Source organism: Mastigoproctus giganteus, chromosome 11 (genome assembly GCF_048544385.1).
Source record: "Mastigoproctus giganteus isolate SK-2022 chromosome 11, ASM4854438v1, whole genome shotgun sequence".
NCBI lineage: Eukaryota > Metazoa > Arthropoda > Arachnida > Uropygi > Thelyphonidae > Mastigoproctus > Mastigoproctus giganteus.
This window is the reverse complement of record NC_143585.1, coordinates 61,747,336-61,770,406: the sequence shown is the minus strand read 5'-3', so window position 1 is coordinate 61,770,406 and position 23,071 is coordinate 61,747,336. Positions and strand designations below refer to the sequence as shown.

Here is a 23,071-nt window from a genome sequence, read left to right as displayed (position 1 = left end):
AACGTTTGTAATATACTATGCACACTGTTAGATGGTGCTGAAAACTTCTTTGAGGTAGTGAACAAATTTTTTTTTTACCTGAAGGCTTTAGCTAATTGGCTGTTAACCTAAGGTAACATATTGTAAGGTTCAGCCCATACACTTCCACAAAGAAGTACACAGCCCATTGGAGAAAATAAAAAAACAGTTACAATGAAACCATAAGCTCCTCTAGCCAGCTTTAGGCTCTATAAGAGTACAAAAAGGTTTTTTTTTTTATTATTATCTCAATTATACAACCAACTTAAGGAAAACTGTTATTAAACTGTTACAACAAGTAATGATTTTAAAAATATACATCCATATTTCATTTTGCATTTAAATTATTTAGTTACTGCTTAGTTTAAATTATCAGAAGCGTAGATGCCTATTAAAGTCAAGAAGCCTATTAAAACTTGATATATATAATTAAAGAATTTTTTTTCTAAATTGATGGATAAAGATTATTCTGAAAATTGTAATTTCTCTCTCTCTCTCTATGTTCAGTTTCTGTCTTTCAGGAGGCTTTGGTCCCTTCACTGACGGCAACTGAAAGTTGGTAATAAAAGCATGGACAGTTTATTCTCACATTATAAGTGCCATTGTATTCCAGTTGATACATACTACTAATCTTATAAACCAATGGCTTTGCCAAAAGGTGAATCTTACAACAGTGTCCCTGTTTTAAAAACTGGGGCACTGTTGTAACATCCATCCATTACAAGGCTACTGGGCTCTCACCAGATGATGGGAAGCCTTGGTTAGTAAACTTATGCTAATCTGTGAATAAAGCATTGTATTAACTGAGAGGCCAAGAAATATATGAAAAAAAAAAAAAAAAAAAAAAATTACAAATACACACATAACAAAAGTTATGTTTGCCTTTCACTTCTAATACCGAACTGCATTTGTCCTACACAGCCCATTAGTAAAGGTACAGGATTATGTTTCAATGCAGGCTTTGAAATAATTTGGATTTAATATATTTCTGCATTATTCTCTTTCTTTGATAATGATCTACCTCTGATGATATTGGCCAAAAGTTATCTATCACTGTGAGCATAAATCAGATCTGAGAATAGGCATAAGCTTAAGCTTTAAAGGCTGACTTTAAAGTATTGTTGCTATAGGGACCAAAGCATTTCAAATACATAAATTAAATACAAAAATGCATACAATTTTCAAATAATTTCAATACAGGCATTGTAATATAACCTCACAATACTTACTATTATAGCTATAAAATAAGATTTACATTTTGACTTCCTGGAATGATAGATTTTATTCTTTATTATGAAGTCAAAATGCTTAAAGTAAGATAATTTTAAAGAGGCCTGTCAAAACATTTGTTTATAATTGCATCTTAATTAAGTATTGTGAAAACCATCCAGTATGAATAAGAGCCAAAAACTGCCGATTACAAATTATAAGTAAACAAAGTTTGTTTTAAAACAAAACATTTTAAAACTTAAAGAAAATGTCCACTTTAATAATAACAAATAAATAAACAACAAATAACTAATTTAATAACAAAATCATTGCATGATCACTATTAAACAGATGTAATTTTACTGTCTGCTTTCCAATTTTATATGTGTTTGTGGAGACATTGAATTTCTTTTATTTGACTTGGAAACAGGAAAATTTTGCATTCCAGCTGGAACTAGCATCATATTAATTGGCTGAGTTTCCACCTTTGGCCAAAATGAGCTTTTGGACATATCACCTGAGCAGTCTCCACTAACTACTGATCCTTTCTGCAAATTACTGCAATTGTTTTTGTCCATTTTGCTATCAAGCTGACATTCTGAAGGAGAACTAAATCCAGGCTGAGTGGGAGGTATGTACTGCTCATCTGCTTTCTCTTTATTTATCTCACTTAAATGGGATGAACAACCCTTTCTACATAACTTTAGTGTGCCTGCAGAAAAAAAAAAAAGCAAAACAAAACCAGATAATATCATATAAGGCAAAAGAATGTTATATGGAAATTCTAAACTCACTAAATGCTAAAAAACCATTTACATGCACAATACTGCAGTATATACAGATATTACACTGGTGTTTTAATACAGAAAAATATAGAAAGAGACAGTTAAATAAAATGCTAAGAAACAAAACAATGATTTGCACTTCTCATGTTTACAAGCATAGCAAATGAGCAAGTGTTTCTGATGCAAGTATGTAGCTGCAGCTACATGCTTACTTACACTGTGTATAGTAATTACTATGCACAGTATTAAGCACAAGAAAAACAAGCAACTACTGGGGCAATACACTCCAATAAATATGTAAATTATACACAGAGTAATGTAAAGATTTAAGTGCCCAAATAATGAACATGCCCAGACAAGAAAATGCTGCTGCTCCTCACAACATGAAAATGACCCAACAATATGGTAATCATTTCACCACTATGTAAAAAGACCTCACTATTCATTTTGAATAGTATTCAAAATGAATAGTATTGATGAGAGCTGCCACCTGACTATACAGTCATTTCCAGGTTTTAATAAAAAAAAAACAGGAGTGATGTCACGTTTTTACATAAACATGAAACAAAATGTAATGTTGTTACATTTTGTTTCAACTCTGTGTGAAAAAAATATGGTTATATTGTTGTAGTTTCATCTTGTGAAACTTTTCTGATCATATATAGCCATCCTGGAATTTCAAATTTTGGGAAGGTCACAAAGGATTGGAAAAGTTAATTGAAAAATCACTTTTGCAAACAGGCAGATATTTGTAGAAACACTTTAAACTATACTATTTTCTGCAACACATTATAATAAATTTTTCCAGTTAAAAAAACCCCAAAAAACTACTTAAAATGCCACTGAGTTTCTGTATTGGTGCTGTGTCAAATAACAACAATATTGCATTTACTTGCTGAAATGGCAACAAGCAAGCTTAGGTCACCACTAAGCACAATTTAATACAGTATAACTCAAGGTACCACTGTATTTAAATCAGTTAAGATGATGCAATTTAATATCTGCCATAAAAAAAAATAAGAATTTAATAATGCAATGTCTAAAGATTAACACTAAAATTAAAGTGCACTTACTTGACTTAAGATAACTATCTGAGTAACATTTGTTGCTTGGTTATTTACCCAGGTATAGTGAAGTAATTGTGTTCTTTTCAAATAACAATTTTCAATCCAATGAAAACTACCTGATAACAACAAGAGTTTGCCAACATAAAAAACATGTTCTTACTTCTGGTTCAATGTATCTAAGCAGTTTATGTATCTCTGATTAAGCAGGAAAGAAAATACATTAAATTCAACCATATAAATAAGTCAGTTTTTACTTATGTTTGTCTATATGAGATATGAAATAACTGATTGCTGCATGAGTCAGCTATGCCATATCTAATCCCACTCTACTAGCTTTTCCACTTGAAAATCCTAACTTAAGAATCTCATCTTCATAAATTTTCAATCTCTTATAAAAAAAAAAAAATACATGTTTTGCAAAGATATAGTATAAAGTAATACTGTGGCTGTATACCTCCACACATAATAATATTGTAATAATAATTAATAATCACTGACTGGTTGCAGAAATAATCAATTTCTGTAACCAGTAAGTGAATAGACAGATTGGTGACAACTAAAACTTTTTTTTTTGATTTAATTTTGTTGTTTATTTATTTATTTTTTTTTTTTTTGTTTACACTCTGACCCAGAGTATAACCAAATTTTTTATAAACTTTATTTATACTCTGGGACAGTCATGTGAAAAAATGAGTGGCAGAAACTTCATTGTTATCACAGCCACTGTTAACTATGGGTTGCCATAAGTAAATTTGTAATATGCAACAGAGTGCATGATAGGAATGAAATAAAAGACTAAAACATTAAAAACACATTTTTACATAAAAATCATAAACACAGGAGCTTTTGATGTCACGCATGTCACTTCCTCAATAGACAAAAATGTAGAGGACATCTTTCTCCTTTCTTACAAAAGTTAAAAAAAATCATTGATAGGACATCTTGTGCATTCCTGCCCATTTGTTTACACTGCATAGTTGAACTCCATGTTTGTATCATTACTGCTGCCTTTTTATTTTTTCTCCTGAACAAACTTTAATCTTCATCCCTTGTCTGAAAATTACTCCTGTGTGTTTATGTTCTCAAGTACAAGACACTTATATTTAGTAGCATTAGACCTCAATTGCTATTTTCCAGACCATATCTGTAACAGATACAAACCATTTTGAGGTCACCCAACCATAAAATCAATGTCACTGTTATTAATAAAGTTTACAAACAAGAGGGGCAATAGTGTTAATCCTTGTGCCATTTGCTAGGCTAGTCCACTCTGAAGAATTTCCATTTATGGCTATCCTCTGATTTTTGTCCTTTGATCAGTACCTGTTCCAATAATATGATACACCCAATATAATAACCTCTTGTGGAAGATATGTTAGAGTGTTAATCTTAATCAGACTTTAAAAAAAATAACCTTTTCATTCATATGGACATGTTCTTATCTTATTTGGATATTTCAAGCTGTTTAAATCAAAATGAACATATTTTGCTCCCTTAAACTAACCAGGTTTTACTCTGTGTGTGTGTGTGTGTGTGTGTGTGTGTGTGTGTGTGTGTGTGTGTGTGTGTGTGTGTGTGTTTACACAGTAACCTAATGGTGCATAGCACCTGCATTGGGAAATAACATTTTGTATCATTAGCAATCAGTGTATTATTATTATTTGTTTTTTCAGCAGCATAAACAAAATGGATTTCACATCACCCAAAATGAAAATTATATTATTGGTCACGTCAGTAAATGGCAACAACTTTGAAATACATCACATTTTGAATAATTCGATATCGAATTAAGGATATACTCTAACAAGTTAGACTACAAGAAGGTGAGGATCTGGGTCTGGACTCCAATTGAGACCTTTACCTCTTCCAGGTTAAGAATGTGGGGACCACTCCCTTGTCAGGTTGCAACGGATTCTTCAGTAATCTTTTATGGTTTTTTTTGATGCACACTTCTTTGTATATTTATATATAATATGGTTTGATTTTGCCAAATTCTGAATGTGAATTCAAGAGAATTTCTTTAATTTTGGTTGAGTAAGTCCACAGTACTTTGAACTTTAAAGTAACGGTGTGTTACTCAGAAAAGCTGAGTAGCACAACCTTACTCAGATTTTCTGAGCCTTCAACTGCATCACATGTAGAGACAAATTAACAGAATTTTCCATCTTGAATTCTGTCCACATAACTGTACTGGACAATGCTTCCCAGTCAATTATTAAACTTTCTTCCATACTATTCATAAAAAACTATCATAAATTTATATTACTGTTTAGCTTTCCTTATTCATCCTCTTGGTTTCTGTGATTTTTGATATGCTGATATTCTGATATCATGTTGACCGAGTTCTTATGCTAATTTTTATGGAATGCAAAAAAATAAAAAATTTATAGTACTGATAAAAATTTAAATCAGAGATATCTCAATGTGAACACCACCAAAATAAAAATGACTTACTTGGCTCATCACAGGGAAGGTTTCCACTAAATGCTTCTTTATTCACATTGTGTAAATCATTCATGTTGCTTTCTGAAGATGGCAAACAAATATTGTTGGAAACAAGTCTGCTATCAGATGAAGAGTCATGTTCTTGTTTTTTATTTATCTCCTCTAGGTTGTGTGAACAATTTTCCTTACTTAACTGTAGTTGGACTTAAAAAAATAAAATAAAAAATAAAAAAAATTTATAAATAAAATTACAGCATGTATAACTCAAAAAATCTGGAAATTGAATATTAATACAGAACCAAAGAGAATGACTTTAAAAAAATTCAGAGAAATTCAATAATATAAAACAAAAACTTAACTTTTAAGGAAAATAATTTGATATAATTTTTTTTGCAGTTTAAACAAAATCAATTAATGAAATAAACAGTTAGGATATATACACAGACCAGATAATGAAATTATCTAGAGCCAGCATGTAAGTATGCAGTGTTGGAATGAGTACACAGTGGACAAGATTGGTGAGGCTGTTATTTTTGCTGTTATTTGGTTTTTAGGAGCATTAGCAACTAAGGCCATATTGCTCCGGGATATGCGGTGGTCATTCCCTGACCTTTCCGCATCCTCCGTATTTGGTGGTGACGGGCTCGAACCCCGGTCTAATCAAGAAGCGTGTGCTACGCACTGCTGCTCCTTCCCACCTGGCTACGGAGGCGCCGATTGGTGAGGAGAACAATGGGGTGCGCTTACCGAGAAAGTCTTCAGTTCTGCAAATTGCAGCATCTGAAGACTAGGCACTTGCAAGGTGACCGAGGTGTTTAAGGCATTGAATGTATTACGCAAGCTTAATATTGATGGGGATTGATGGAATTCTTCCTCTTGCTCAGATCATGCACGAGAATATACATACTCAAATTGGGGAACAACAGTTGCAGAATAGATGTGTGGAGGTTTGCCTTTAGCCAGCAGGTGGTTGATTGTTGAAACAAACTTCCATCTGATCTTGTGGAAGTTTCTACCTTAAATAAATTCAAGGAAGAACTAGACAAAGTATTGGAGGAAATGGTAGGTGAAATGGGAAGTGTGTTTTTTTTTGGCTGATGCTGTATATGCTTGCTTTCTTGCATCAGTTGCCACTGTTAATGCTGCTATATACTCAATGAAAGGCAGAAATGGTGGATGCAATTTGTACACTGCAAACAACTAGATTTATTCCATATTCAACAAGTGATGCCAAGAATCTTTTTTTTGACTGATAGGGACCATTACTAATAAGCTGGTTCCCCATAATGACATAGTCAATGCCCAATGCTAAATAACTGTGCAGCTGTGGCAATGTGGCCAGACAGCTTAACACATTATGTTCTACAACAGTACAAAATCTCACACTGTCCTTGATATCCAGCCTATAGTCTGAACCTGTCACCTTATGACAACCACATATCTGTGCCCCCAAATAAGTTGCTCAAAGGACATAACTTGTACTTGGAAAATTGAAAGAGACGATCAAGCACTTCATCAGCAGCCAGAAGAGTAGTGCACTTTAGTGTTCTTAACTGGTGGAACGATGAGAAACCTCAATGCTTGGGGTGCTTACATGAAACCAATTCATTTTAAGTGTTTCATTCTTTTTTTTTTTTTTTTTTTTTTCTATGAAAACCCCAAGCACCAAAGGTATTAGAACCTATAGTAATTAGTGCCATGCATGGGTTGAAGGTTGAGAAGATAAAAGAAAATACTTGATGATAGAGACTTTAATTTCTGTAGATTGTAATTTTTGGGAAATATGTATGGAGGGAGATTGTTCTAGAAAATGAAAACTGAAGGAATAAGTGAGGAATAAAAAAAGTTAATTTTGTGAGTTTGAAGTTGGACAGTAAAAGGATGCTGACTGGCTGTGGCACATGTTCTGACTGGTTTAGAAGATGGGGAGGAAATTACAAAAGCGAATTCAGAAGAATGGTGCCCATAATTAACTGAAATGCCCTCTTTTGAATGGAGTCTAGAAGCCTGAGGGAGGTTATGGAGGCACAAACCCAGATGTGGGAACAATATTCCATGTTAGGATGGATTTGAAATTTGTACAAAGTGAGTAGCTATTTAGAAGAAAAGTAACACTAAGGGCAAAAAGAGAGAAAACAGTTTTTTAGATCCAGAAAAAGCAATATGTGGTGTGCTTGTGCTAAGAAAGATTAGAAGACAGGGTAATCCCTAATAGAGATATGTGATCATGTCTATAAATCTGAGTGTCATTGAAGGTAAGCATAGGAGCAGAATAATCCTTTTTTGTAGGGTGTAAGACAGAACTGAGTTTTAGAAGGATTGAAATTAACCAAGTTATCCTTGCCCCACTGGATAATTGCCAGAAAATCACCAATTATAAGGAATTAGCAGTGGATATTTGAGAAGTTGAAGCTGTTTGTGCTGGGCAAGGTTCCTCAAACTGGAAGGTGGAATGTAACATGCTATCAAAACTATGGATAAGATTTCCAGTTAATGAAAGAAGGTCATTAATATGAGGGGTGATCATTTAATTTGTGGAGGTGCAAGATCTTATCTTAATTTTCATCATCTGAATCTTCTGTGGATGTCTCCTTCTTGAAATACTCTCCTTTGAACTTCACACACTTTCACCACCGTCATACCCACACATTAAATACTTCTTGCAAGCCATTTTTCAAAAGACTGCAAAGTACTTTCATTGTGGCTCTGTGAGCATCATTGTGTTGGGCATGAAACGTTTGCCTTTCAGAGCTTTCTTCAGACATGGAAACAGGAAGAAATCACATGGGGCTGTCTGATGAATAAGGGGGATGTGGCAGAACTTCTGCACCAATGGCAGTGATCACTTTGCTCAATATTAGCCATATGGGGCTGGCACTGTCGTGATGGGGAAACCACTTCATACCGGAAAGTTCAGTCACACCGAAATGTGGTCATCCTACCAAGACAATCATTACCATACACTCCATTCACATTCATCTCTTTAACTGTTTCTGATGCATTTAAGCCCTGTCTGACACAATAATTATATATCGCTGTTTAATCTCTGTCCGACATGATACTTGCTTCAAAATGATTGTCAGTGACACGTGGCTAAAAAACTCTTCAAGCAACACTAGCTTGACAAGTATTGGATATGCACACAGTCTGCTCAGTAGTGATCCAAGAGAATGCCTGTAGTGGCAGTTATGGAAAGTTCATGTGGTAAACAAAATCTTGCCCCAGTCCGTGAATTAAATGATCACCCCTTGTATTAATATAAGAGAGAAAAAGAAAAATACTGAGTGCAGTCTACCATCACCCACAGTGAGAGGTCAGAGAGAAACTGGATACCCAATTACAAAAAACAGTTGGAAAACCATAAGATGGAAGCTTATTTAGAAGACCTTTATTTCATACACGAAAAAAAAGCCTTTGAAATGTCAAGAGAAACTGCTTAAATTTTCTATACAATTCTTCCATAAATGGGTAACAGCCAGGATATCACACAGTGAATTGAAACTGGTGGAATCCATACTGGTATTCATTGATCAGGCGGAAGGTTTCTAGATAAGGTTACTTTCTTGAGGAGTTAGCAGTTAATGGGTTTCTTCATTACTTTAGAAAGAGCAGAAGTAACTGAAATGGGATGATAATTAGTATAAATATTCTGCTTTCTTACTGTTTTATTTTATTTATTTTTCTGGCTGATGCAGACATCATTTACATCATTTGGCCTTATTAATACTTATCAGGGTATGCTACTGCAACAAGATCTAGAAAAATTAGATAGATAGACTGAGAAGTTTAACACTGACAAATGCAGGGTACTGCATGTGGATAGCAATAACTCCAGAACAATGTGCCAATTAGTGCCCTGTGGCATTGTAGTACTCAAGTAGTTTGTTGTAGTTCAGATACAGCAGCATAATAAGATGAATTGTCTGCAAGAATGTTCAGACAGGCAGGATGCCTTTAGTATCCAGACTCAAGTTTCCTCATTTAATTCTGATTCATCTGACTACAGTATGTTTTCTATGCTCCAACAACCATTTCTACCATTCCCAATACTACTACAAATAGTGTCTTCTGTTTCACTTGCACATAAGAGGCTGGCAGAATGCCATAGAAATTCACCAAACCTTCGACACTGTGTTCTAATTTTTATATGCATAGTGGGACGGACATCCCACTTTGAAAAACAGCAAAGACTTCTTTACTTATATAAATTCTAGAAGGAAGGGGATGAATCAGATTGGTACAGTTATTAAGCTCTTCTGGTCAGACTAGTTTGCATTACTAGTTGTTTTATCCCACAGTAGCCACTGAAAAAGGGCACCAGGAACTTGTCTATGACAATACACAAACGAATCCTACTACTGCCTATAAAAACAACATTCCCATAGCATGAGCACTCATGATCCTACTTTTCGTGAGGTTGTTGATGTCTTCTCACATTCCCTATTTAATAACTTTTAATAACTCCAAGTACTTTTTTCCAGCTTTTCTTATAAGAGTGACATACCATATAAACATGCAAAGAAAAACAGAAAAGACTTCTTTACTTATATAAACTCGAGAAGGAAGGGGATGAATCAGGTTGGTCCACTTACATTCCCATAGCATGAGCACTCATGATCCTACTTTTTGTGAGGTTGTTGATGTCTTCTCACATTCCCTATTTAATAACTTTTAATAACTCCAAGTACTTTTTTCCAGCTTTTCTTATAAGAGTGACATACTATATAAACATGCAAAGAAAAACAGAAAAGACTTCTTTACTTATATAAACTCTAGAAAGAAGGGGATGAATCAGGTTGGTCCACTTGATATCGATGGTTTGACTGTCAATGATCCTGCTCAGATAGCTGACAAACTGAATGAGTGTTTTGCATATATATTTACATATGAGGAATTCTGTAGGGAAAGTGGAGGACAGAAGCTTATTAAACTAGCAGGGAGCAAAATGACTTTGTAATAACTGAGAGCAAAGTGGAGGAGCAACTGCTGAAGTTAAATATAAGAAAGGCACCTGGGGTCTATCCAGTTATATTAAAGGATGAGGCAAAGGAAGTAAGCAAACCCTTAACCATAATTGTGACAGCATTCTTTGAGTCAGGGGATGTCCCAACAGACTGGAAATATGCAAATGTATCCCCAATTCATAAAGGGGGATCAAAGGGCGACACTAGTAATTACAGACCTGTCAGTTTAACTTCTGTTCTAGGGAAAATAATGGGGTTGCTGGATAAAGAAGCATTGAAGGATCATCTAAACAAGACTGCAGTAATAATTCACACACACAGTATGGGTTTGTTAAGGGGAAGTCTTCTCTGAGCAATTTGATTGGATATGATGATGTGGTCAAAAACGAACTGGATTCAAAAAATAATTTTGTTATTTGGATTTCAGGAAAGCTTTCAGTATACTTGGATTTCAGGAAAGCTTTTGACACTGTTGCACATGTAAGACTCCTGTACAAATCGAAGCACTGTGGCATTAAGGGCAAATTGCTACAATGGAAAAAAGGATGGTTGAATAGGAGAAGACAGTGGTAATCAATGGACACTGCTCTTTGTGGACTAATTTTATTAGTGGATTCCCCCAGGGTTCGGTGTTGGGCCCTGTCATTGTTTTGTATATTTATCAATGATACTGATGAAGATATATCAGGTTTAATGTCCAAGTTTTCAGATAATACTAAGGTGGCAGGGTTGTTAATGATAGTATGCTACTGCAACAGGATCTAGAAAACATGGGCAGATGGGCTGAGAAGTGGAAACTAAGTTTAACATTGAAAAATGCAAAGTACTGCATATGGGTAGCAGTAACCCCAGAGAAATGTCCCAACTATGTGGTAACATTTCAACACTCAGGGTCGTAGAGAATGAAAAAGACCTGGGGGTAATTGTACAGTCAGATATGAAGTTTTCTGAGATGTGCATACAGGCTACCAGGGCAGGTCATGGGATCTTGTCAAAGATATACAGGAATTTTGCTGGTAGGGAAAATGAGGTGATTATCCCTTTGTATAAGGCAATAGTCAGGCCATGCCTTGAGTACTGGCACAGGTCTGGAAGCCTCATTTTAGGAAGGATGTAGAGTTGCTAAAGTACAGAGAAGGGCAACAAGATTGGTGAGGGGAATGAAGAGATTCTCTTACCAAGAAAGGCATAAGTCCTGCAAATTGCAGCATCTGGAGACTAGGCACCTGTGAAGTGATCTGATTGGGGTCTATAAGGCCTTGAATGGCTTGAGCAGGCTGAATGCTGGATTCTTCCTCTTGCTCATATTACAAAACTGAGGGAGCATAAATTGAAATTGAGGAAAGACAGTTGTAGAATAGATTATGAGGAAATCTGCCTTTAGCCAGCTGGTAGTTGTTTGCTGGAACAAACCATCTGTTGTTGTTGTGGAAGTTGATAGCTTAAATAAATTCAAGGAAGAACTGGACAAACCTTTGGAACAAATGGATGCGTGAAACGGTAAGGTTTTTTTTTTTTTTTTTTTGCTGATGCTGTAAAAGCTTGCTTTCTTGCATCATATGCCTCTACTAATGCTAATTTGGTGGGAAGGATTTGTCATCCTTTTTAGGAACTCGCTGGATATGAGCAAATTTACAAACAGAAGAAAAAACACCAGTGGAATAAGAAAGTGTAAAAAGGCGACACAGAATAGGAGTAAGCCAAGGAGCACAGGTTTTCAGAATAAGTGAAGAAATATCATTGGGACCTGGTGCATCCTTGACATCAAGACTGTTCAAAACATCCTTTTGATGGAAGACCACAGAGGCATGATAGGATGGTTTACCAAAGTTTAGCAAAATACAAAGTTAGAAGAAAGTTAGGATGCTAGTAGGTCAGCTTTATCTTTAGCTGAAGTGGCAAAAGAACCATCAGGTTTTAACAGAGGTGGGAGTAGGAATGGGCAAAAGTTGCAGCTAGTAGCTTTGGCAAACCAGAATGCTTGACTACCATTTGGACAAGAAGTAAGTTTTCTACTCTTAGCCTGTTCAAAATTTTGTTTGGACTGATTAATAACTGTTTTTACAACTGTTGCGAGCTTTATTGTAGGCAAAAAAACAAAACTGAAGATTTGGACAATCCAATTGTGATATGCAACATTCTTATCTTGAACAGCCTTGGAGCATTTATTGGAAAACCAAAATTTAGATAAGGGAAGAGATTTTAAGGTGGAGTGTAGAAAAAAGGATTTCATCCCTATATAGGATATATAGGAATTTCATCCCTATAGAGAATCATATATAGGAATTTCATCCCTATAGAGAATCATATATAGGAATTTCATCCCTATATATTGTGCCTAGAGGGCCAGTCACCTTTAGAACAATCCTTCCATGTACTTGGGATTGTTTGTGAAAAAAAGATCAAGGTGCATTGTTTTGGCTGTGTGGTTAGGATTGTCTGGTATTCTGGTAGATAATTGAACAATCTGTGTGAGGTCATTAGTAATTGCAAATACCTCAGCATCTTGACCAGCTGGGTCCATGTAACTAGAAAACTGAATCCAGCTGGAGTTGTGAACATTAAAATTGCCAAGGAAAATTACCTCACTGTTAGGAAAGTTAGACTAGAGAAAGTCAAGTTTCAAAGAAAGGAAATGAAAGAGTTCAAAGTGATTAATAGTTGGTAGAATGATAGTGACAACAGATGAATTTGACAGAATGGGGTAGAGAGATTTTAAGCCAGAGAAGATTCCAAATTACTAAATCTCTGATAGGGAATATCAGAGCAGACATATGCACAAGTACTACCTTTGAAGTGAAAGGAATTGCACAGCAAATAATCAGGACAAATGAGATCAGCAGTAGTTGAATTAATTGATAATTCGGATTCTTTCAGAAAAAGTAAATGGGGCTTGGTAGACTGTAAGTGGAAATGAACATCAGTGAGATTGGAACTGAGACTATGTATATTTGTGAAATAAAGGAGGAAGTGTTTAGAAGGTTTAGATCTTTTCACAGATAAGTTTGTTCTGTTAGTTTGACTAACCAAGATGTAGTCTGACTATCAAAATGATTATCCATCATTTGAAGAATCCTTTTTGTTTTTAAAAAGACAACAAAAATTGTTTGGAGGGGCTATATGAAGAAAGTAAAATTCTTAACTTTTGCTGCAACAACAAAGTTTACTTAATGGGAAATTTACTTATCATTGCATTGATTTAATTTTTTAATATTTAGTACATTTAAAATAACTTGAAAGTTGCTATTTTTATAGTATCAACCTTCAAGTGTTGCTACTATAAAAATATACTACTATAAATTATGAATTTTCCTATAAGTCTATAGGAAAATTCTGATGAAAAAGAGGAAAAACAAAAGCAGTGAATACTGCTGTAACAAATTTATCAAGTTAGGAAATTGATTCTTTAAAAAATTTCTGTGAAATTAAATTTTACCATTTGCCACCTCAAAAATTATTTTGCATTACATTAGTTGTAATGCTGAATTGAAAAACTGGTTCTGTGGGTTAAAAAAAAAAAAAAGATCTTGACATTAGTTGCATGAGGCCTACAATAACCGATTCTTTATTTGGAATTTCTGAATTATTTCTGTTCCTTTCATTTTCAAACTTATAGTATAAGGTGATTCAAAGAGAAGTAAACACATTCAGATGTGCATGAAACATTAATTATATATACGACAGTATGTTCTCAAATACTAAATATGACAACATGATTTTTTTTTTTTAAATCAGGCACCACTACATGAGAAAAAGGATTTTATGACATCTAGTTCAAACACAAATTGAGTGACTAATGTGCAAAGTAACTCTCACACATGGAATGTGTCCAACCCTCTATAACTAAGGCAAGGTTATTTTGTATTATTTACCATCTGGACAACTTTTTTTATTCTCTTTATCTGACTTCTTTACATTCTCATTTATTTGCTCTGAAGGTAATGAAAGCAAACTACTAGTGCAACAGTGGTTATCATGTAAGCATTCTTGGTCCTCATTCCTTTGTTCATCTGAATAATCCTTTCTGCTGGGCTTTGGTTGAACTACAAAAGAATTACAAAGATATAATTTATTCCTGTTAATTTGTGATATATCCAATAAAAGCCAAATTGAAAAGAGGGTCATAATATCAAATTTTACAAGAGAGAAAATAATCTAAGCAAAGGTGTATAACAAAAAAAAAAATAATATATATATATATATATATAAAAAATTACATAAGGATATAAATACATACAACAAAAATGTATATTAGTTTACCTCATATCACATTGCTAATGAAACATGAGGTAAATGAAGGCTGTGTAATTTTTTTTTAGGTGATAATACTCTGTTAAACTGCTTTTGTAATCTCTACAATTACCCAGACATATCTGGTTCACAAAAATTTCAAAGTGAGGAGAAATATCCCAGTAAAGTTTGTTTATGAGTGAGATAAACAAACGAAGTGAGATGAAATAAAATAATCATTTATTTCATCTTACTCTGTTCTATACCAGAGAGATGTGTATATAAATAGACTGTTTCATAATAAGTGGACCTTACTTTCAGGATCACTTCGGTATCTGCAATGTCCAAGTCTCAATGGTTAGAAAGCTATGGCTTTGAATTTTATAAAATGGTGTTTTCAATGATAAAAAATAATAAAATAAAGAATAAGCAGATATATCCATGTCAGGTACATGTTTGCTTATTCTTATTTAATTTTTGTTCTTTATTATTTTTTACCATTTAAAACTGTATAGCTCCATAATTATTCAGAATAAAACATGTTTATGAGCTTTATTCATTGTTTTTTGGTCCTGAATTGATCCTGAAAGTATGGCCCACATGTTATGAAACACCTTGTATGTGTCCATACAGGAACACATACAGAGTGTTTTAAGGCAGGAGTATATATGTAACTATAGGAATATATATACACTCCTGCCTAAAAGTATGGAATCAGAGTATGACAACAGTTTTCATTAATTTTTTTGAAATTAGCTATGACAATGTAAGGTTTAATATAAAAACAACACTACAAAGCATTTTAATATTTTTATTTTATTAAGCATTGAAAAATTTACAGCAAAAAAAATCTTAAATTATTAATATTAACTATACTGATTTTTTTTCATCAAATATCATCCACAAGATTTTATCACTGCCTTACACAGATGGATTCTGGCAATTTTATAATGTCTTGACTATGTGTGTAATAGTGTCTTGACTAACTATTCTAAATGATCTGCAAGGTTTCCCATAAATTTGTGAAAATGGGCAGACAAAGAGTCTAGAATCTAGATGATCCCATAAAAGCTCTATTGGATTTAAATCAGGCAATTTGGCTGGCCACACCATAATTTTCAATACTCCTTCCTGTTGTTTTGTTGCTAGAAAGTCTCTGAACAGCTTAGCCCTATGCTTTAGGTCATTGTCTTAAATTTTATATGTTGTGATATAAAATTTCTTCCACAAAGTCAAAATCCAGAGGATAATGCATTGTTCAAGAATGTTTTTATAGCATCCACAAAAATCTCAAAGTGGGGAGAGCTATCCCAATAAAGTTTAGAAGAACAGAAGCAACTCCCAGATCACAATGGAACCACCACTGTGCTTGAATGTAGGCACTAAACAATGTGGCATCATTTTTTCTTCAGTTGATCATCTCACAAAAACTATGCTTGGATCTAAAAATTTCAAATTTGAATTCATCCATCCATAATACATTTTTCCATTCTTCAACTGTCCAATGTTGATGGCTCTTAAGCCCAAGCCAACAGTTTCTTCTGATTTTCCAGTTTTAATCATCTAATAAGGATTTACAAGTCGTTACACAACCATGAAGTTCTGCTTGTTTAAGACAAAGTTTTACAATGGATGTAGACATGGGAGTTTGTGTTTGTAATAGACTTAGCTCAGATTTCAGGTGCAATAAATCATCAATTGCATTTTGGAAATCAGTGTTATGGTCTTATGTTGTGCTTCAATTGTTAAGTGCAGTCATCCTAATTGTGGTTTGTCTTTTAAACTGCTAGTCTCCTTGAATAGTTGAATGTTGGTTTGTACTCCTATAAACAAAACACCTAGTTTTTTGCCAATACTTCTCATGGAATAACTTTCTTTATACCGAGTTATACTAGCATTTCTTTTTTTTTTTTTCAATACTCATTCCTTATTTCTTGCCATTTTTATCATGAAACACACAAAACGTACAACAAACACTCTTTTCGAATGACAGCATCCAATTTTATAAGTTACAGCTCTTACTCTTCAATTTTTTATTATTGCAAAACACTCTAGAATCATCTACAACAATCCACCACAATCAGGAATCTTCTACACCAGTGTTTCTCAACCTGTGTGCCACAGCACATTAGTGTGCTGCAGAAAATTCAAAAATTTATTTATTTTTTTATTTTTGTTTATTTACGCTGCGCCGTAAGCATCACATTTTGATTCCTAATACTAGATCTGTTCACCTATACTATACAATAAGTGATTATTAAATAGGCCCAACAGAAATAACTTCTCATTTGTGAATATATCATATTCACAAATGGGAAGTTATTCATATGAGAAGTTATACAATCACTACTATATTCATATTATGAGTATAGTAGTGATTGTATTGTGAAGTGTGCTGCAAAATGTTAGTCTTTAAAAGTGTGCTGCAACAACAAAAAACTTGAGAAACCATTCTACACCTTTCTAAAATTTCCTTGAATATTCTAGAAATTTCTTAAAATATTTGTTAAATATTATAAATAATAGAAAATGTTTTAATAAAAATTGGTAAACAAGTTAGTCCTATTTTAATAAAAACTTTAAAAATTAAGAAAAATGAATTGTGATACCAAACTTTTAGGTGGGAGTGTATATACACAAACAAAATAAGAACATGTATATTTTTGATTTTATTATTTTTTGCAAACAACAGTACAATTTCACTACTTTTCCAAAAAAAGAATCAAGTTCAGTCCTGTTTGGGAGCAACATTACACTGTATTTTTAACAAAGATAACTTTGTTAACTCTAAGACTTAACAGGGAATAATTGCTCAGAGGGATTACATTTATAAAAAGAATAAATAGATAATTTAGGGATTTACAGAGCAGATAATAAAAATTTAGAATATTAAACCATCTTCTTAGGTGTTATACCTAGGAAGATGGCAGATACTATACTAAGATAATTATATGGCTGATAATTATACTAGGAACTTATGTCTAATGTACAGAGTATGATAGTTGTTGAGTCTATGTATTAAACAAAGCATAAATTAATTATTTCTCGTAGATAAAGAACAAAATACAATATCCTTCAAAAAAGGTATGTGGACATCCATGTTTTTGTAATCCATTGGACCTTTCTAGATTAACAAACAACTCAAACGTGTGAAAGGAAGGCATATGAGCTACACAAGTTAATTGTTCTCATCATGGCATGTAGAGCCAAGCTGATTTCAAGAGGAGAGTTACTGTTGGATGTTACATTGTTTGCAGGTTAGTTTGTGCAAATGCTGACAGTATACATCATCCAAAGTCAACTTGCAGGGATGTTAACTAAAATGGAAGTGTGATGGTACTTCCACCATCCAACAACATGGAGGAAGACCACAACCCATTCCATATCACCAGAGGGTTCTCAGAAGGGTAGACATCTCTGCAAAATGTCAACCAGCAATTTAAGGGACCAACGAGGGTTGAGGTCTGTACAGACACTATTTACGGAGGAGTTCCACAGCCTCAGTTTTCATAGGAGAATGGCAGTGGCACATAAGCCAAACATCACCAAATACAATTAGCAGTCTTGCCTTGCATGGCTCAATGAACGCTGTGATTCATCCACAGAATGGTGGAATAGGTTCTCTGGAGTGATGAAGCTCACTACATCCTATTCTGATCAGATGAGTGGTGTGGTTGTGGAGGATGCCTGAAGAATATTTGCTGCCAGAGTTCACTGTGGCAACAATGACATTCAGAGGTGGTGGGATTATAGTGGCTTGTTTGCTGTAGGATTTAAATGCATCAGCAACTTAGGCCATATTGCACCATATATATTATATCTAAACTGAATGTGTTCTGTGGCTGATTTGTCCATTTACTAAATGAAAAACCAGGTTTCTGGGAGAATTAACCATGCTACCCTTACCTGAGACAAACTTAGTCACTTTGTGAAAAAGGCCCGTAAAAATTCCTCACATCATTGACAGGATTTTAACTCAGATCTTTTCCACCTGGTGTGGGGAGAATGACGATTCCACCAAATGCTATCCATGAGGGCTATGGTGTGGCACTGTTTGTCATGGTATGGCCCACCTTTGGCAGTTGCACAGGAAACTACAAATGCTGATGCCTACCTTAACATTTTAGATAATTCCATACTCCCTATGATGTGGCAGTTTTTGGTACAGATCAATGTTTGTTTCAACATGCTAATGCCCACCACCATACTTATGGTGCTGTTTGAGTATGATTCATGGACATGAAATGTACAAAAGTTAGAATGGCCAGTGCAGAGTCCTAGACCCATAATGTCCCAAAAAAAAAAAAAAACAATATGAAGCAGACATGTCTAAATACTAATTGGAGGGTGATATACTTTTTTACATTTTTTTTTTAAATTTAAAAACAATAAGTGGAACAATTAGTTAAATTGTCTTTTTCATTTATTTTGTTACCAATACTTACTCTATTAAGTCTTTACTTATACACTATTGTTTTCAATGACTGTTTCACTTTCATACTAAGGGGAGCCCAACATAAAAACATGCTACACTGTTACTAAGATGACAAGTCACAGTTAACTTTATTATAAATCGTATACAGTGAAGAAACAAAGAAACATTTTCTTCTTTTTTTTTTTTAAGAGAAAATGGGAAGTAAGTAGGAATATTACTCAATCTTATAAAGATAAGTGTTGAATTTGTTACAAAACCTTTGGGATCACAGCAACAGGTAGGTCCATTTTACGACTTTTCACATTAACGACTGTTTCAAAATATTACCTAAAAAAATTGAAAATAACAAAAAAAAAAATGCAACTCAGTAACACATTGCAGCAATGCCTGGAAGTCCAAACACACGCTAGGCATTTTTGTTTTTTGTGGTGCATTGTGGGTGGAATGATGGCAATGCCAAGAGTTGCTTGCATTCAGTGCAGCATGTTGGTTTTGTTGTGAATCTTCCTTCAATTGTTAATGGGTTACACAGTGTTATTTCTCATTAATAATAATAATTTTTGTGTAACCATGAGCTCTAAGCATAGGGCAGTGTCTGTGCTGGGGGACCCAAAAAAAAAAAAAAAAAAAAGCGTAAAACACTAACAACTAAGGAAAAAATGGATGTGATTCATTGCATGGAGACTGGTGAGCGTCAGTTGGATGTGTGTAAGGCATTAAGTTTAGTGCCTTCTACTGTATCAACGATTATGAACAATGTTGATAAAATAAAGTGCACACACACAGGGATAACAAGTGTGTCATCTTCCAGAACAACTTATTCACACAGTGAGACAATGGAAAAAAAATGGAAAAATTGTTAGCGTTGTGGGTTGACAATATGAACCAAAATAACGTTTCTGTTACACAGGCAGTAAATCTGGACAAGGCAAAGTCATTATTTGATGAAATACGTGAGGAGTCTGGTAGCACTGAAACATTTATGGCTAGCAAAGGGTAGTTTCATCGGTTTAAAAACCATTCTAAAATTCACAATGTGAAAGTGTCTGGTGAGGTTGTTATTGCTGACGTTGCAGTGGCGGAAGAGCATCCTTCCAAATTTAAACACTTAATAAACGAAGGTAACTACCACCCTGATTTAGATTTTAATGTGGACGAAATGGGACTTTATTGGAAAAAATTGCCAAGTAGGAACATACATTGCCTGTGAGGAGAGGTCTTCCCCTGGTTTCACAGTTGCAAAAGATCGGTGGACATTACTTCTGGGTGGCAATGCATCAGGAACATTTAAACTCAAACTGATGTTGGTGTACCATTCAGAGACGCTTTGTGTAATGAAGGGCATGGTGAAGACACGACGTCTTGTGTTTTGGTGCTCTAACAAAAAGGTGTGGGTGACTCAGACAATTTTTAACAAATGGTACACCTCTTACTTTTGTCCAGAGGTTGCTCAGTTTTGTGCAGCAAATGGCTTGCCTCCCAAAGTCGTGTTGGTGCTAGACAACAAGACATCAAGCCAACCTCCAAGAAATCCACAATGACCCTTTAGAAGTTGAGTTTGTGTATTTGTCTCAAAACACAACTTCACTTTTGCAACCAGGGTGTAATTGCGACCTTTAAGGCGTATTATTTGCATACGACTTTCAAAGGTATTGTTGAGGCTGTGCAGTCTGATATAACTGTGGGGAACTACTGGAAGTCATATAACATCCTGAATGCCATCACAAACATTGATTCAGCCTGTGAGGAAGTGTCACAGTTCTACACAAATGGTGTCTGGCATAAATTGTGGCCCGAAGCAGTGATTGATTTTGTAAGGATTGAGCCAGTTTCGTAAGTGGCTAAAGATGTTGGCATTGACAACTGTTGACCAGTTGCTGGAGAGTCATGGTGAGACACTTTCAAGAGAGCAATTGGAGGAACTGACTGTGCAACTTCAACAACATGAGATTGACACACCAGATGGAGTGGAAGAGTTGGAGCCAATCAGAACATTAAAAACAAAACATATTCAGAATGCTCTTGCCAAAATTCGTAGTGCATTTGATAAACTTTGTGATAATGATCCTGATTTGGAACATAGCCATGGCATCCAAAGAGGTGTCAACATGACGTTCAAGCCCTACTATAACATCTTGGAAGAAAGTAGGAACTCACACCAGATGTCAATACTACAGTTCTTGACAAAGGGAAAGGAACCCTCAGAACCTGATGACTCTCAACCAGGAACCTCCCATTAATGTTGCCGTATAAATAAAATATGTGCATTAAATGTTTAAAATATTTAATTATTTATAAAGAACAGAAATATTAAAACATACTTGGGAAAATTTTGGTAATTTTGGAACCTATCTCATTCAATTACATTATAATTTGGTCTTGTTTTATGACTTCATTTTACGACCGTTTTGCTGGAACCTAACCCTGTCGTAAAACAGGTCCTACCTGTACAAAGGTAACATCATCATCAGCCATTTTCAATCCACTGCAGGATGAAGGCCTCTCCAGCAACTTTTCAGTTCCTTCTGTTTTGAGCACTGGCCATCCATTTACTACCCACACACTCATGAATTTCATCTATCCCTCTCCGCCTTTGTCTTCCAGGTTTTCTTCTAGCTCCTCTTGGGTACCATTCTGTTATTTTCTTAGTCCATCTGTCATCGTGTCTCCGAGCTATGTGTCCTGCCCAAGACCATTTTAGTTTTTTAGTTTTGATAAGAATGTCCTTTACTTGAGTTTGCTGCCTAATCCATGTGTTTCTCTTCTTATCTAACAGTCTGATTCCCAATATAATTCGTTCCATTCTTTGCTGTGTAGTTCTCAGCTTCTCTTCCATTCTTTCAATTAAGGAAACCTTAAACCTTGTTCCAACTCTTTCAACTGATGAAATTTTTTCAAGGTATGAAAAGGGTTTTCCAAGGTATTTCAAGGCACAAAACTGTTTTACCAGAACAATTTCACTTTTCTGGTAAAACAGTTACAGAAAATAGCATAAGCAGTGCTTTTTTTTGTAAAAAAAAAAATAGGTGCCAGTACTCATTCTTTGTTATCAGGAAAAATTGAAAATTAAAAGGATATGAAAGTAAACAAAAAAATTATTTTCCAACATTGTTACTTCACTAGTAATATTTTTGGAATAAGAACAACAAATTAAGTATATTAAAACAATAGTTTATTAAGCATAAATTTATTATACAAGTAAAATAATAAAATGTGAATAAAAAATAAGTAAAAAAGTAAGTAAAAATATAAATAAAAATAATTTCATAATAATACTTTTATAGAAAATTCCTAATTTTTATTAAGGTGTCACCGACACACTGTGCCAACTTCTTTTTGTGTCCTGTTGCTGAATTACGTTTCTGAAGCAGCCATGAATCTACATATTTTGATGGATTGAAACGTGCCAGCAGTGGGCCTACAATTTTAAGAAATAGTGAAGAAATTGTTTTTGTCATCAACAAAACTCTGGTTGGGCTGACGATCAGATTCATTTGTGAAAATTCTCGTTCGCATTCACTCGACGAAATTCGTATCGTACTCAGAGTGTTCATCAAATGCTTCAATTCTTCCAAAACCGTCTTTTCAATTAGGTATTCCCAAAATTTATGAATTGTATCTCTTTTATTTAACTGAAGCCTAATTGACAATTTTCTAACTTCATTCTCACCAAATGTCACTTGAGAGTTAATATCTTCAGACCAATGTTTCCTATTGTTTGTTTGTTTGTTATTTGCTTTTTAGGAGCATTAGCAACTAAGGCCATACTGCTGGATAGTTACCTACAGGAGGGAGGGAGGAAGGGTTGTTACTCATTTTACCACCAGGGTACCTACCCACCCACCAATGAGAGGCCAAGCTTCGAAACTGTCTGACTGGTGGTATCTGCTGAGAATAAGTAACATTACTCTTCTCTAC

General features: G+C 34.4%; 1 protein-coding gene across 1 annotated transcript in view; it reads right to left on the bottom strand.

Annotated features, from left to right (window-relative positions):
• Window positions 1-1,443: 1,443 nt before the first annotated feature.
• LOC150078052 (uncharacterized) overlaps window positions 1,444-23,071 on the bottom strand; it is a 164,544-nt gene continuing 142,916 nt past the window's right edge. The window contains exons 12-14 of the mRNA XM_090384736.1: window positions 14,361-14,531; window positions 5,534-5,728; window positions 1,444-1,939 (exon numbers count right to left, since the gene is read on the bottom strand). Coding sequence (XP_090240862.1) covers window positions 1,587-1,939; window positions 5,534-5,728; window positions 14,361-14,531 — 719 coding nt within the window. The 3' untranslated portion in view covers window positions 1,444-1,586. The remainder of the gene's footprint in view (window positions 1,940-5,533; window positions 5,729-14,360; window positions 14,532-23,071) is intronic.